The 15,204-nt window shown below is 43.9% G+C and overlaps 1 protein-coding gene across 3 annotated transcripts in view; it reads left to right on the top strand.

Annotated features, from left to right (window-relative positions):
• The window catches only part of ZMAT4 (zinc finger matrin-type 4), a 361,620-nt gene extending 358,168 nt beyond the window's left edge, over positions 1–3,452 (top strand). For all 3 annotated transcript variants that reach the window (XM_043893609.1, XM_043893611.1, XM_043893610.1), the window contains one exon: positions 1,588–3,452. In XM_043893609.1, coding sequence (XP_043749544.1) covers positions 1,588–1,603 — 16 coding nt within the window. In that variant the 3' untranslated portion in view covers positions 1,604–3,452. The remainder of the gene's footprint in view (positions 1–1,587) is intronic.
• Positions 3,453–15,204: the final 11,752 nt, after the last annotated feature.

Raw genomic sequence — 15,204 nt, 5'->3', positions numbered from 1 at the left:
CTGCACTTCAAACGCATTTTCATTTGAAAAGTGTTCATCTTTGCAGTTTTTAAAAATGTGATTATACTTGTTTGCCTAGTGAGAACTTCCAACCTCTATGTCACATTAATTCAGGAAGATGACAAGGACTGTAGAATTTCCTTAGGTCGTGACTGGATGGTAGCAGACACTGGATGTGAGGTTCTAAAACAGGCTCTTTCTTTTTATAACAACTATTAAAAAGCATCTGTGGTTACCAGGGTCATTCCAAGGCAAAATTTCAAAGATATTTTTACCAACCCCCCGCCCCCCAAAATGCAAGTAGTCTCCATTTTCTTCTGGTCTGCATTACCCCAACAGCATTTAATTCTTATTCGGATCCTAAGAATATTCTATGACAGCACTGTTTTTGGAAAATAAAATTTCAAGATATGCTGTGTGCTTCTAGGTGAGTGAAAGAATTTTCCTTTGCGGTGTGTGTGTTTTCATTTATCAGATTTCCGCTAAGATATGTAGATCTCAGCGTTGAACAGGAAAATCTATGCAATGGTTCTCACCTACTCCAGCACATCATCACCCTCCCTCCTAAAACATAGCCTGAGGGTAAATGGAGATTGTTAAAAGATACAATTTGGCAGGCTGATTGCAGACAGAAGAAACCTTCCTTAGTGTCAGAAAAATCCCTTTCACATCTTGTCAACAAGCTCTTTCACCTTTGATTTTGATCTTTCCCAGGATTCAACTCCCACCCTTGACAGCTGGTGACGGTTCCCTAACTGAGCCCAGTTTAGCCACAGTGCTCTCACCTTTAAAATGGAGAGAAATGACATTCACATTAAAGGGGGTTGAGGGGCTTAAATTATAGCGTAAAATTAGTGTGGGACTTCCCTGATGGGCCAGGGGTTAAGACTCTGAGCTTCTACTGTAGGCAGTGTGGGTTCCACCCCTGGCCCCAAAGGTTCCACATGCTGCCCCAACAATGCAGCTAATAATAATAATAATAAATGTGGAAATTTTGTCACGTGGTAGGAATGTAATATATGGAGGCATCTTTTTACCACAAAGAACAAAGACTAAAAACCTGTTTAAAAATTAGTTATGTCTTTGCTTTCAATCAATACTTTTTGAGAGTAACGCCAGAAACAGTGTTTTCCTATTTAACTGAAAATTCTGAATGAACTGAGAAGAGGACTTGTAATTCTTTGAAATCTAAATGCTATAAAATTATTCTTTCCTCGCAAAAGGAGGGCTTTGCAGTGAGTGAAACCTGGATCTTACAGATGGGCATTTGCAATACACCATACACAAGATTCAACTTATTATTTTCATTTTCATAAGAACTTTCAGAATGAATTTGGTGTCTGGATTGCCAATATAGAAATAGAGTTTTTCTTGTGCATACATAGAGGTGACATTGGTAATTGAATTAAGATATACACAGCTTATTGAAAACTTAATTCATCCTATCGATTCATCCTTACTTTAATTTGATGGCTAATGTGGTGTGGGGGGTGGGACGAGCTTGAGAGAGAGGGTGGGTGGGTGGGAAGAAGATTGAAAAATGTAATTATGAAAGAAGGTAAAACTGTGTTTCCTTCTGTCTTACAGCCTGAAGAATAAGTAGTGAGAACTTCAATCAAGAGATGAGAAAAAAAGTCAGGATATTTCTGCCTTGGAGAAATGCTTACCAACCACCAGAGGAAGATTTGTTCACGAACAATGAACATTTCTCATGAGGATTCAGATTAACATAGGACTAATCTTAGTTTTGGGGAATGAATGAGCTTCCTTTCTTTTCTTTTCTTTTTTTTTTTTAATTTTGTGGTAAGCTATGATATGTGGATGGATTTTGAAAAAATTCTTTCCTGATAATATATTTAGCACATGTTTTACATCATAATCCTATAGCAAACAGCAGGAGCATCATTCAAACTTAAAGACAGTGGGGAAAAAAAATCTCAGTTTCCAATTTATTCTCAGATTTCTTCACCATGTAATTATTCTGTTAACTCCTTGCTGGTGGAAATGCACACCACACCTATCAAGAAATAGACTTTATTTTTTCATCGTGTTAAACACAATTGGTGGCAACGTGCACAGAACCTGGCAAATCACTATTAGTAGAAGATACATAATGGACACAAATTCTCATTTTGCCTTCAAAAATATGAGCCAGCTTTGTCATCCGATCAAGAATAAGGAGGGTAAATCAAGAAGGAATCCTCCTTTTTTTTTTTTTCCTGATCATTCGAGGAACAGTTTCTCAAGGTTAAGCCAAGTCCTCTTTTGCAAGCTGCCAAAACACTAGCTTAGGAAAAGAATTAGTTTGCCTGCATGATGATCCTCTTAGGCAAAAATGTCTTCATAGCAGTTGACCTCGATGAAACGTTTTCCCAAAGGCATTCACCAAAAGAACGATCAGCCCCAGAATGAGGGGGAAGTAAAAGAATGTTTTCTTATGAAGTTGGCCTGAATTGTGGACTTTCGTGTAGGGCCCGGAGGATTTGGAAAGAAATGAGGGAATTCTGCACAAATGACCGCCTTGGACTTTGAGGTCACCCATTCCTGTCTTTGTCACTCAAGTCCTCTTGCTGAGCTGAGATTCAGCCGCTCTGGAGAGAATGCCACTTGGCCAGTATGGCAGACTGGAAAACCGTTCCTCTCTGATGAGGGATATCTCTGAGGTTGAAATCTCTAGGTTGAAATCTTCTCCATGGCAACTGGATTTGTAGTCCTGCAGGCTCACTGCAAAGCTGGGCATTTACCCTCCAGTCTGAATGCTTCTTAGGACCCTGACTGGGGTTGCCCTTTGTACATCGTGACCACAGGGGGTTGGTCTCCCCATGTCAGGGTTTCCTGGGTGTCTGTGATTTTTCCACAGAGACCTAAGGTGGTTACAACTCGGCGAGCAATAAATGAAATGACTTAGGGATGCACAGTGTCTTTACGGAGGTGTTTGCAATTTGGCCCTGTTCTTTCGAGAAGGGTTCACTCAGGAGAGACCAGGCTTGTTAGTTTCTGTGACTTCAGAGAGAGCCAGCCCCGCCAGTCACACCAGCCACGGTCCGTCCCGTGGGAAGGAAGGAGGCTTTGATAGGAAGAATCTATTTTTCTGTCTTGGAAAGCACACAACAGAACTATAAACTTCCCATGATGACTTTTCTTTGAATGTGTAAAATAAAGCTTTCTTTGTCAAGTCTGCTGTAAAATAAGCACTAAGTAAAAAAAAAAAAGAAAACAAATCGTTGTTTCTGGTTGTGTTTAGAGTGTTTTTTTTATTATTGTTAATAACAATATAGACACACTGATGAATGTAAATCTCTTTTGCTTTTCAGAGAGGCTGTGCCAAACCCTTTATAGATATCAGATTATTTTAGAATTCCTTATCTAGATACCATGGCTCTTTAGGTAATCTGTCAAGTCCAAGTAAACACCCTACCCAAGATCATGTGGTTTGTTTTCAAATTTCGTTATTTCTGTCCATGCAAATAAAAGGAATGATCATTCCTGTGTACCATGGAGGTGACATATTCTGCGATGGATGTGATATCTATTTGGGGAAGTGTTGAATGGGAGCGTCTCAGCTAGGGAAGCTAGAGGCTTGTTCTTGTCCCTTATTGGGTGGGAATGGTTCTTTTTGTTCAATTAGGTAGTTTCTTACCTTCCAATTTCATGAGGAATGATGGGATTGAGATGTAAGGGAAGAATTTCAGATAGCCATATAAATTCTGGTGGAGAGGATGAGCCCCTTCAGACCTACTGCTCTGGAAGAACCGTCTGATTACAGGGGAGATTCCAGGAGAGAGAAGAGTCCAAAAATTTCCCTTAAAATCTCCATTCAGGGAACCAGAGGAGAACCCTATCTCTTTGAAAGAGTGAGAGTATCCAAATCGTCAGTATTCAAAGTACTGGCGCTCATCCAGAACACTTGTATCAACTAGACCAACCAACTGCTGCCCATTTGAAGTTGACCCCCGTGAGGGAAAAACGATTTGGCATTAACACACAAGCCTCAGTGTTCAGTTGCATCTGACTCTTTGTGACTCCATGGACTGCAGTCCTCCAGGCTTTTCTGTCCATAGGGATTCTCCAGGCAAGAATACTGAAGTGGGGTTGCCATGCCCTCCTCCAGGGGATCTTCCCGACCCAGCAATCAAACCCATGTCTCCTGCACTGGCAGGCAGATTCTTTACCACTGAGCCGTGGGGAAAGTCCCAACACACAAGGCTAATGGTGTGCTTTATATTAGAGGAATATTTTTATATTTAAAAGGATACTCACTAAGTAGCTAAAATAGTCTATGGTGTCTCAGAGAGAGGAAATCTACAGCACTGGGCATGCAATGCACTTACTTTGCAAAGAGTTTTTCTTCTTTAGGTACAGAGGAAAACTTCAAGCAGGCTTCTGGGCCATTGGCCACAAATGCCATGGGAATGAGACTGAAGTTAATGAGCTTTCATTATACATAGTCTCCCCAGCCCGGCACACTCATAAATATGATCATAAAGCAATCTGCTAAATAGAGAGGACTTCAGTGATCCCTCTGGCTGATAAAAGTAGTAATAAAACCTATCTGTAGTTGCTTGACTACAAAAACCAATAGAATTTGTTTTCCCTTTACCTTTTAGATGACATATAAACATACATGGGATCTGTAGGAGCCTTTATACCTTTCTGGGGCTTCCCTCATATCTCAGTTGGTAAAGAATCAGCCTGCAATGCAGGAGACTCCAGTTTGATTCCTGGCTTCAGGAAGATCCGTTGGAGAAGGGATAGGCTACCCACTCCAGTATTCTTGGGCTTCCCTGGGGGCTCAGCTGGTCAAGAATCCACCTGCAATGCGGGAGACCTGGGTTTGATCCCTGGGTTGGGAATTTTCCCTGGAGAAGGGAAAGGCTACCCACTCCAGTATTCTGGCCTGGAGAATTCCATGGACTGCATAGTCTGTTGGGGTCACAAAGAGTCAGACACGACTGAGCGACTTTCACTTCACTTCACTTCTACCTTTCTATTGACGCGAAGTTATTGGAGCCATCAGACCAGGAGGAGAAGAACACGTGATAGATTTTCTTACTTCCATTGGGAAATTTGAGTCCTGGGGTAAGTGGGAGGCGGGGAGGGTGTCACACACCTCTTCTAAGGCTGGCCTTTGAGTGGGGAGTTTCTGACAGATCACATGAACACAGAATATTGGAACTCCAATAAGAAAACCTTTCTAAACTCTCAGGTGGAGCTTCCCTGGTGGCTGAGTGGTAAAGAATCCACCTGTCAATGCAGGAGATGTGGGTTCAGTCCCTGAGTAGGGAAGATCCCCTGGCGAAGGGAATGGAAACCCACTCCAGTATTCTTGCCTGGGAAATCCCATGGACAGAGGAGGAGCCTGATGGGCTGCAGTCCATCGGGTCGCAAAGAGTCGGACACGACTTAGTGACTAAACAGCAGCAAGAAAACGGTCAGGTAATAAAATCACTACTCTCTGTGTGTTCCATCCAAGCTAAATACTCTTTGTTTGATCAGCTCGTACAGAGAACTGATGACTGTTCTTTTGTGACCAGAAGAAGAAGATTCCTATCAGCATACTATTTTGGGGGTGGAATTTTTTTTTCTTCTCTGGCTTCTTACCTAATGTAGTCATCCTAAAGTCAAGCTGAACTACCTCATAGGTTTGTGGTGTGGATTAGCTAATTAATGCATGTCAAGTGCTCACAAATACATATTCCTGGGTTAAATGCTGCCTGAGCTTTCTACTTTAAGATATGCACATCTGCATGTCTAAACTACCTGGTTATTGTTATCTTCATGTTGATAAATTTGAATTGAAATTTCTTGTACAATATTCTGATGTGAAATGAAATTCTGAGAGTCTCAGCATATGGACTAAGGGTGTGTACTAAGTCGCTTCAGTCCTGTCTGACTCTCTGTGACCCCATGAACTGTAACCCACCAGGCTCTCTCTGTCCATGGGATTCTCCAGGCAAGAATACTGGAGTGGGTTGCCATTCCCTTCTCCAGGAGATCTTCCCACCCAGGGATCAAACCTGAATCTCTTAAGTCTCCTGCATTGGCAGGCAGGTTCTTTACCACTAGCGCCACCTGGGAAACCCATGGACTCGGAATCTAACTCAAATTCTGCAAATGCAGCCCATATGGAAACACAAGCACCTAGAAGCAAACACAAAATGCTTCCTTAAGCAGATTTTAAAGCAGGCGTTCTCCGAGGTAGGAAGGAGGGGAGGTCAACACTGATTTTAAAGAGTTTCTTAAGTCATTTTGCTTTATAATAGATTTTTTTTTCTTTTCTGTTTTGGCCTTGCTGCACTGCGTGTGGGATCTTAGTTTCTTGGCCAGGAATGGAACCCATGCCCCTGTAGGGGAAGCCCAGGGTCTTAACCACTGGACCACCAGGGAAGTCCCTGTGTTATAATAGTTTAAATGCTTGGAGAAGGAAATGGCAACCCACTCACTCCATTAGTCTTGCCTGGGAAACCCCATGAACAGAGGAACCTGGTGGGCTACAGTCCATGTGGTCACCAAGAGTCAGACATGACTTGGTGACTAAACCACACTTTTAAAAAATTTTAATTTATATGACACCTTCGTAAATTTCATTTTTTTTTGTTTTGTTGTTAATGAAATAAAATTGATTTTTTGTATAATGAAAGAAAATGCCCAAAATAGCCAGTGATTTATATCTAAAAATTAATTAGAATAAGGTGAAGATTATGCCTACCTAATGTAACCCTGATTCCTCCCCATGCTGAGTTAAAGAGTGAAGAGTCATGGCCGGTCCATATACTTCTGAAAATCTGCAACAGAGTCTGGGCGGGGCAGCGTCTGCCTTGGCTTCTCTTTTTCTAGAAAAATGGTGCACATTGGTTGTTTTTTCTTAAAAAAGGATATAGCCTAAGAGAAAGGAAAGGAATTAAAACTGAACAGCTTCTCAGTAATGCCATTTGAAGGCTCTATGGCAACTAGTTAAAAAGAAATTTTCCTGCTGGGTCTACTCAGCTGCCATTTTCCCCACATGATTAATTACTCCTTAGTCACCATTCTGAGGAGCAGTTTTATTTGTTAATTTCAAATGCCTCAACTTCATTAGCAATTCATTCTGACCTTTAAAAACCACATTCTATAATCTTCAAATTATATGAGTGAAGGAAAAAAGATAATATTCTCTGTCCCCCTACCTCCAACTATCATGAACATATTACACTGTGAAGAGCACTCGAAGTATCCTTCTGTGCCAAACTGTCACATCAACAGTGGTTGTTTGAAGTCCACGCTCAAGTTCTCTCATTCCACAAGTGGTTTCCAGGATCAGTAAGGGCTGATTCAGTTTCACAACGTTGAAGAAATGTACAGTGCAGTGCATTTGGCTGTAAATTTATTCATTCTTTTAATTAAAGGGGAAAAGTGAAATTGCTGTTCACAATAATGGATTCCCCTATTGCATCTTTGCTATTCTGAGAACTCAGTGCATTTTTCTATCTGACTTTAAAAAAGATTAAAAGTCTGGCTGTAAAACCACAAATGATGGGCAAGGAAAGGTTTCCTGGCGGTGGCCAACTCAGTGACCATGTGTTCTACTTTAAAATCAGGCTGTCATTGTGTATTCTCATGTTGCTGGATATTGTCTTCACTGCTGGATCGAGTGTTAGTTGGTATTCATAATAGCAGTACTGGTGGTTTTATTGCTCAGACTCCAAAGACTTGCCGTTTTGGGTCAACCTTGTATCCTATCGGTTTACGACTCTGGCTGTAAATAGTCCGAAGAAGCTCAGAATGGAAAGATGAGATTGGCTCCCCTGATATGAATTCCAAGAAGATCATCAATGCTGCATATGTGTCAGCAAGGTAGTAAGGATGCTTTTCTCTTTTGTCAAAAAGATCATCTCTCTTAAAAAAAAAAATCATGTGAGTATAGTTGCTAAGATGATGTTGTGCTAGTTTCTGCCATACATACACTTATATCCCCTCATTTGTGGATTTCCTTCCCGTTTAGGTCACCACAGGGCATTGAGTAGAAGTCTCTGTGCTATACGGTAGGTGCTCATTAGTTGAATATTTTATACATGTAGTGTATATGTCATATGCCAAACCCAGTCTTTCAATTCATCCTTCCTCCCCCTCCCCCCTTCGTGTGTCATCCATTTGTTCTCTACATCTGTATCTCTATTTCTGCCTTGCCAAAAGGTTTATCTCTAACATTTTTCTAGATTCCACATTCACTTTTTTTTAAAATATAAAATGGATAACAAGGACCTACTGTGTAGCACAGGGAACTCTGTTCAATATTATGTAACAAAAGGAAAAAGAACTTGAAAAAGAATAGACACATGTATATGTATAACTAAATCACCTTTCTGTATACCCGAAACTAATGCAATGTTGTGAATCAACTACACTTCAATATAAAATAAAAAGTTAAAAAAAAAATCATCTCATCTCTTTGGTTGAGCTTGAGACTAATGGAAAGAAGGACAGTCATACTACAAGGAAGTCTGTCTGCAGCGGCTCTGAGAACTGTCAAAGCCTTTGGAAGATCCCACCCATGAAAGAAAAGACATCCTCTGACCTCCAGGTGTCCACAGTCAGTTGGAGGAGCATTCATAAATGGTCTGAGTTTTCCTTCCCTTTTTCTCCCACATTTCATTCTTCCTTTCTCCTGTTAGATCTACTTTGCAGCTTTCCTGTTGACTGGCTACAGGGACCACATATTCAGAACTTCTCAGTAGTGGGTCCTTTTCTCCAGCCCTCTTGCTTAACTAGAGAATGTTTCTGTTAAAGTAATTAACAACAGGAAAATATAGTCAGGGCATGGAGAATACTTGGCATTTTGGAGACATATTTTTAAAAAGCCAACAAGTTTCTACTTCTGACTTGATATCTTTTTTAAATGCGCTGTCTTCGTTATCTTGTTCTTTACCACTTATTTTAAAGTCAATTACAAGCTCATCTCCTACTTCTTTATATAAGCTACCATCTCTCAGTGTCCTTTAGTTGTAGAGACTTTCATTGTGATGAACACTATTCTGGAATCCTTTACAGGCTACCCATGGAGGTTTATAATAAGCTGAGTGTTCCACCTGGGGGATTCTGCCAGCCATTTACTTTGATGGCGTTGGGATGCAAATGAACTCGTTTTCTTTCTTTTTTTTTTTTAATTTCAGCCACTCACTGGTCACTCACTGGTTCAGAACTTGCCCATCTCCCCAGGTGAGTGGAAAGCTTCTCTCTGGGCGGATATAGACTCAGTCCTCATCCAGTAACACAAGTCTTGGTTACTCTAAGGCCTGACCTCTGCAGGTGTTGTCAAGGCAGAGTACAATTCCTACTTCCAGGAAATATCTGATGTTTTCTGGCTTATTGCTAGGATTTGAAGAGAACAAACCAGCTTTTCTTTGCAATTACTCTTCTTTTGCCAAAGCTCTATTCTCTGAGAATAGAAATGGGTACCCCTAGGAGGTAAAACCAAAACCTATTTACCTTGTTTTTCTCAAACCCTGGCAATCCAGCTTGTAGCAAAGACTAAAGGAGTTGTATGGATTCTGTGCATATATCAGTTTAATAATTATTTACTGAATAAAAAGTTCCAAACCAAGGGGATACTATAAAGGAAATGATGCAGGAGCTAAAACTAACTTGAATTTAGAATATGGTTCTGCTGTTTATTTGCTCTATGATCTTGGGCAAGTTATGGGAGTTTTCTGAACTTCAGTTTCTCACTATTTGAGGTGGGATTAGTGATACTTTAGGTGGCGCTAGGGGTAAAGAACCTTCCTGCCAATGCAGGAGACATAAGAAACACAGATTCTATCCCAGGGTCAGGAGGTTCCCCTGCAGAAGGAAACAACTGAGCTCACACACTCAGTGATACTTTTATTAAAGAATTGTAAAATTTAAACCAATTAGCTATATGCATTTCTTCTTCTCCCCTCTTTTCTACCATCCAACTAGCTAATAATTGTTTAATGTAAAAGAGAACCATTCAGTGTAAGAGTTGGAAGAGGCCATTAAGAGGATCTTGCTCCTCTTTTTCATTTTGATCATTCTTGTTTTAAAAAATACATGATGAGCTAGAACCCTATATAGAAGGATGAGGCTAGTATAACTCCAACAGGAAATAGCTCCCCAGAAGAGCAAAGATTAAAGCTTTCCGGAAGCTGTCAGTAAGAATTCCCAAGAGGCACCTTCATCTGTTTCACTCCCACTGCCTCCCCCCCACCCCCAGGCTCAAGTGTCTTTACCAGCCACCTGTCCCCACAAGCATCTATGTAGTAGCTCTGTCTGCCTGTTGGGCTCTTCCGTGGTTCCAGAACCCACACTCGCAGCTAGCAAGAAGTGCTTGTGATAGGTTTGACTCTAACACAGAGAGATGAGACAGCCATCTACTCAACATTATTTCCATAGGTGGAGCTGAGTTTAGCAGATGTTTTTATACAGCATTTGTCTATAGAATACATGCGTGCATGTCCATAAATATGAATCTGTTACAAGATGACCTATTCATTTCTAAACTATTTTTTTCTTATTTTTGATAAGACAAAGGATGAATAGCACAGCTGTGGATTATTCCCCTTTGTTCTTTTGTCTCATGAGAGGAGTCATTTGACTGTAAAAATGAAGCTGGATTTATGACTGCCAGTCTGAGTGGTAATAAATGTCAGGCAGACATTGCTGAATCGTAAACTTTGTGAGCCTGAGTCTAACCCACTGCATCAATCACGACACGTGAGCCCCAACTCCAGGAAGCTGACTACACATGGACATGAGATCAAAGGACCCAGCTCTCTAAATATCTCTGCCCCTTGGCACCCTAAATTTTCATTATTAGCTGGCTAAAATTCCCTATACGTTTGCCCAGAAATCCTCCCTCTGGTTCAGAGTCATACCACGGATGCTGGAGAAACATGGCCAGCATTCTCATCACTGGGAAATGAGTGCATTCTCATGGGGCTGGAGCTGGCTTACGTCTGTCCAGGCTTGTTCGGGGCACAGTGGGTTTAGGGGTACCATCTGACCCATTCCTCGAGCCAGTGAGCGCACCGCCTGGCAATCAGTGGGGTTTGGGTGTGTATGGTAGCCTTCTACCTAGAGCCTGATGGACTAGAGTTTTTCAAAGTAAGTATCCCAACAACATCAGGCTTCAGTCTCTCTGGGCAGTCCTAGACATGTGGCCAGCTGCTGACTACTCTCCTCGATCCTCATCTCTGGAGCATGATTCTGACATTGAAGTTGTGTTGATTTCACCAGCTCCCTCAATTTTGATGACGTGAACTACTGACCCCTCCGTTGAAGATGGGGTCCTCCTCTCTTGGTTTGTTCTCTGCACCGAACGTCTTTAGCTTACAGCCCTCCTCCTGCTTTTCTTCTCAACATTAGTGAATGGGGCAGCGATAATCCTGACGATTGGGGGGGTTGGGGAAGGAGCCATGCATTGTTCTGGTTTGCACACATTTTAAACAATATATGTGGTTTCGCTGGTTCAGTGATCTGAGGCTAAATACTTAAAAGAAATGATCATGAATTTAGTTTGAAGCTCTATGAATTAGGAGGCATGGAGGTGCCAGAAGGGAGTTGAAATGTAGGAAATTTAGGAGTTTTAACCAGGTTCTGTCAGAAGAGAAATTGGGGTTTTTATAAGACAAGCCAATTTCTCCTCTCTAAGCTCAGATTTCTGGGTGAAACAGGAGGGTAGTTATGGACAAGATGGTTTCAGTTACCATGTAAAATAGGAAGTCGATAGAATAGTAAAGAAAGTGATGATGCGTTTTACTGTGGTACACTGTGATGAAGTAATACCTCCCACATTAAGGTTATTTGGGGGTTCAGGAATGTGAATTAAAGCAATTCAAAAAAACTTATATGAGCAGATCACAGGAGGTTAACACTGGATGCCACCTGCATCCCAAATGAAGTTTGCAATTACTCTGCCCACAATACTACACAATCAACTCCCCCCCAACCCAAAGATGTCCAGAGGGGATTCTGGCATTATACTCCTCACACTCGGCAGTAACAGGAGAATGCCTTGGTGTTATCACCATTCACCTCTGTGATGACACAGCTCCCAGTCACGGCTTCTATATTTTTAAGATCCTGCAATTGTCCAAGGCATCCCAGGTCTCAGATGACAGGGAGTGAGCACTTTCATTCTTGTTTTTCAGGAAAGGCTTTACTGGGACCCCCGCTTCAGCAGGGTGGGGGGTGAGAACGAAGAGCAGGTCCCCTTGCTTGCTCACCTAACCCCATAGGTCAAACAATTCAGCGATAACGGAAGAAAGAGCGTTGACTCCGAGATCAAATCAACGTGGATCTTGCGGGCAGTAGGAGAAATGTGAGGAGGCGGCACCCAGCCAGGCTGAGGGTCTGTAGACTGTTCTGCCGCCTCGCTGTCATCAAACACTCAGGTGTGCGGCCCCCTCCATCATTTTCAAGGGTCAGCCCAGGACCACCCGCCAGGGTCCAAATACAATGTTCTCTTACTGCCCCCGGCCTGAGTCAGAAGGAAACAGCAGCCCGGAAGGCAGAGCCTTGGAGAAGGAAGGAGGTGGCATCCGGCACCTGGTTTTAGGTGACCTAGAAAACCTCTGAGAAACAGAAGAGGCGGATGGAGAGCAGGGCAGGGGGGCTGTCCACCCCGGGGCACAGCGCTCAGCGGCTTCCAGGCGCTGGCTCCCCTGGCTCCATCCCCTTGGAAGCAGGGCTGATTATTGGTAGATGGAAATCATCGCTGTCTGCTGCCAAAGAGAACGCCTCTCGGCGCCGGAAGGGACGAAGTGAACAATGGGGACAGGCTTTGGAACCCAGCCCACAGGAGACAAGAATCGCTGGGGGTAATAACACCAGCCCCCACGTGGCCGGAATGCTCTCGGCAGGGACAACATTTTCTTGTGTAATCATGGTTGTTAGGATGGAGGATGTAAATAACAGGGAGAGTTTAAATTGAATATTTGACAACACTGAGCGTGCAGGGAATTTTGACTCTAAAAAAAAAAAAGAAAAAGAAAAAGAGAGAAAGCTTTATTTAAATGGAAGGCCGGCAAAAGCTTCAAATAACCCCTTTGTATCACTTAGGAGAAAGATTTTTCCTCTGTTCCTCACAGTCTGAAATGACAGGTGCTGTCTCCTATGTAGGGGGAAGGAAAAGTCCCGGGGAAGAGGATGCTTTAGGTGATTACTTAAGCCAATTTGCTTCCAAAATGACAAGACTGGCAAACTGCCCACTAGCACATGGGCATATCAAATGATAATGATGTTCCCCAGGAAGATTAAAGCACTGTATTGGTTTCTACTTCCTGGGCTGAGAGAGGAGAGGGGGAGGGAAGGTCTGGCTCCTGCAAAAAGGTTGTAGCTAAGTTCTAGGTCGTCAGATAGGGAAGGAAAAGCACAGGGATGGGGAAATAGAATTTAGGCTAAATCAAGGCTTAAGAGGGATTTCCCTTCCAATGGTTAAAACTTCATACTTCCGCTGTTGGGGGGGTGGGTTCAATCCCTGGTCTGGAAACCACGATCCCACATGCCAAAACCCTCTCTCCAAAAAGAGGAAAAAAAAACACTGACATATAACCAAAGCTTTCACAGGGAACTCAGTTCAGTGTTCTGTGGCATCCTGGATGGGAGACGAATTTGGACGATGGACACAGTGTCTGTATGGCTTGGTCACTTTGCTCTGCACCTGGAACTGTCTCACTGTTAATCAGCTATACTCCAACATGAAATGAAAAGTTAAAAAGAAAAAAAAAAAATCAGGGCTTCAGAAGGAAAGGGGAATGAGATTTTTTCAGAAACTTCTTTAGCCATCTGATACTACGCTAAAGAGGAGGCGTTGAAAATGGAGCTTTCTCAGGATCAGCAACACGGGGACAGGTCCATAGTTTGCACAGCACCCTGGGATCATTCTCCGAGGCCCCGAGGCCCCAAGGTCTACAGCAGGGCAGGCGTCAGTGTGTTAATTCCAGATCTGCCACCACCCCGGAGAGGCCTTCTATGTTCTTGCTCATCCAGTGCAGGCTGGAAGTCCATCCCAGCCCACGCTGCGTCCTGTTCTCTGGCGGTGTCAAAACAGAACAGCAAGGGGAGACACCTCCCGTGCCCCCGCCGCCCCTTCTCTGCAAAACAAACCGAGAGGGCTGGCTCACTCTGCTCATGGCTTTCTGCCCCTGGGGCGCACACTGTCTTCACACAAGGCCTTTTAGAGAAGGAGACAGGGAGGGAATCACCTGGCCACTGACCGCTGCTGGGCTGCGGTAGAAACCTCCCTGGGGCATGCTGCCCACCCTGTCACATCTCAGGCCCCCCTCCCAGGGCGGGCACCCAGGGACCCTGGTGCTCTGTGTCGGCCCGGCTGAGGAAGCAGCTAAACTGGGGCAGAGACCCAAAAGACTGACCAGCCAGCCAGCCAGGGCTCAGACAGAAAGACTTGCTCAGCTGGACATCATGCAATTTTCAGACAATCGTGCAAACTCGGGTGTCATTTGGAAAAACATTCCTATCCAGTGACAGGGTAGGAACACAGATTTGTGGAAAAGACCAAGCGGCTAGTCAGAAGTTGCCAGGGAGAGGCTGGAAAGAGGGGAGCTGGCTCCCAGCCATCCAGGTGAAAAGCACATCAATTGTCCGGGCAACACTGATGAGCTGTCTGGGGTTGGCCCTGGCTCGCTCAGCTGGCCATGAAGGGCCTTCTGCTCCTCCTGCTGGCCCACACTGAGCAGGAGCCCCAGGCCGGGGTGAGAGCCCAGAGAAGACACGGACACGGAGATGATGCAAAGTCAAAGGCAGAACAAAGCGTGAAGCAAAGAACCTCAGGGGAAGCGCCCACAGGCAGCACGCGGAGAGCAGGCCAGCGGACCCCAGGGCAGGGCCGCGCGGAGGGGACCCGGCTTCTCGGAGCATCCGTGCCATCGACCAGAGGGTAGGATGCCATTCCAACCTTATTTCGGATTTCTCAGTTCTGCTCCTAGGTTGTCGAGGCCCTCTGCCTACAGCTGCTGGGAACAGAGTAAATGGCCAGATTTCTGCACCAGCCCATTCCTGGGGGGTGGTCAGCTTTAGCCACGGTGCTCAGAAGCCAAGGCACATGGATGAGGCAGGTCCTGCTTCAGTGGGCACCGGGTCGCTGGTAAGCATCACCCTAGCAAGGGACCACCTCCAGGAATTAAGACAGCAGAGGGGCACAGATGGATAACGGCCGCCGGTAGTGCTAACTTAGGGTCTTCTGTCCAC

The sequence above is a fragment of the Cervus elaphus genome, chromosome 32, assembly GCF_910594005.1.
Source record: "Cervus elaphus chromosome 32, mCerEla1.1, whole genome shotgun sequence".
NCBI classification, from domain to species: domain Eukaryota; kingdom Metazoa; phylum Chordata; class Mammalia; order Artiodactyla; family Cervidae; genus Cervus; species Cervus elaphus.
The sequence above is the reverse complement of the archived record's forward strand: the minus strand, read 5'-3'. Positions and strand labels throughout refer to the sequence as shown.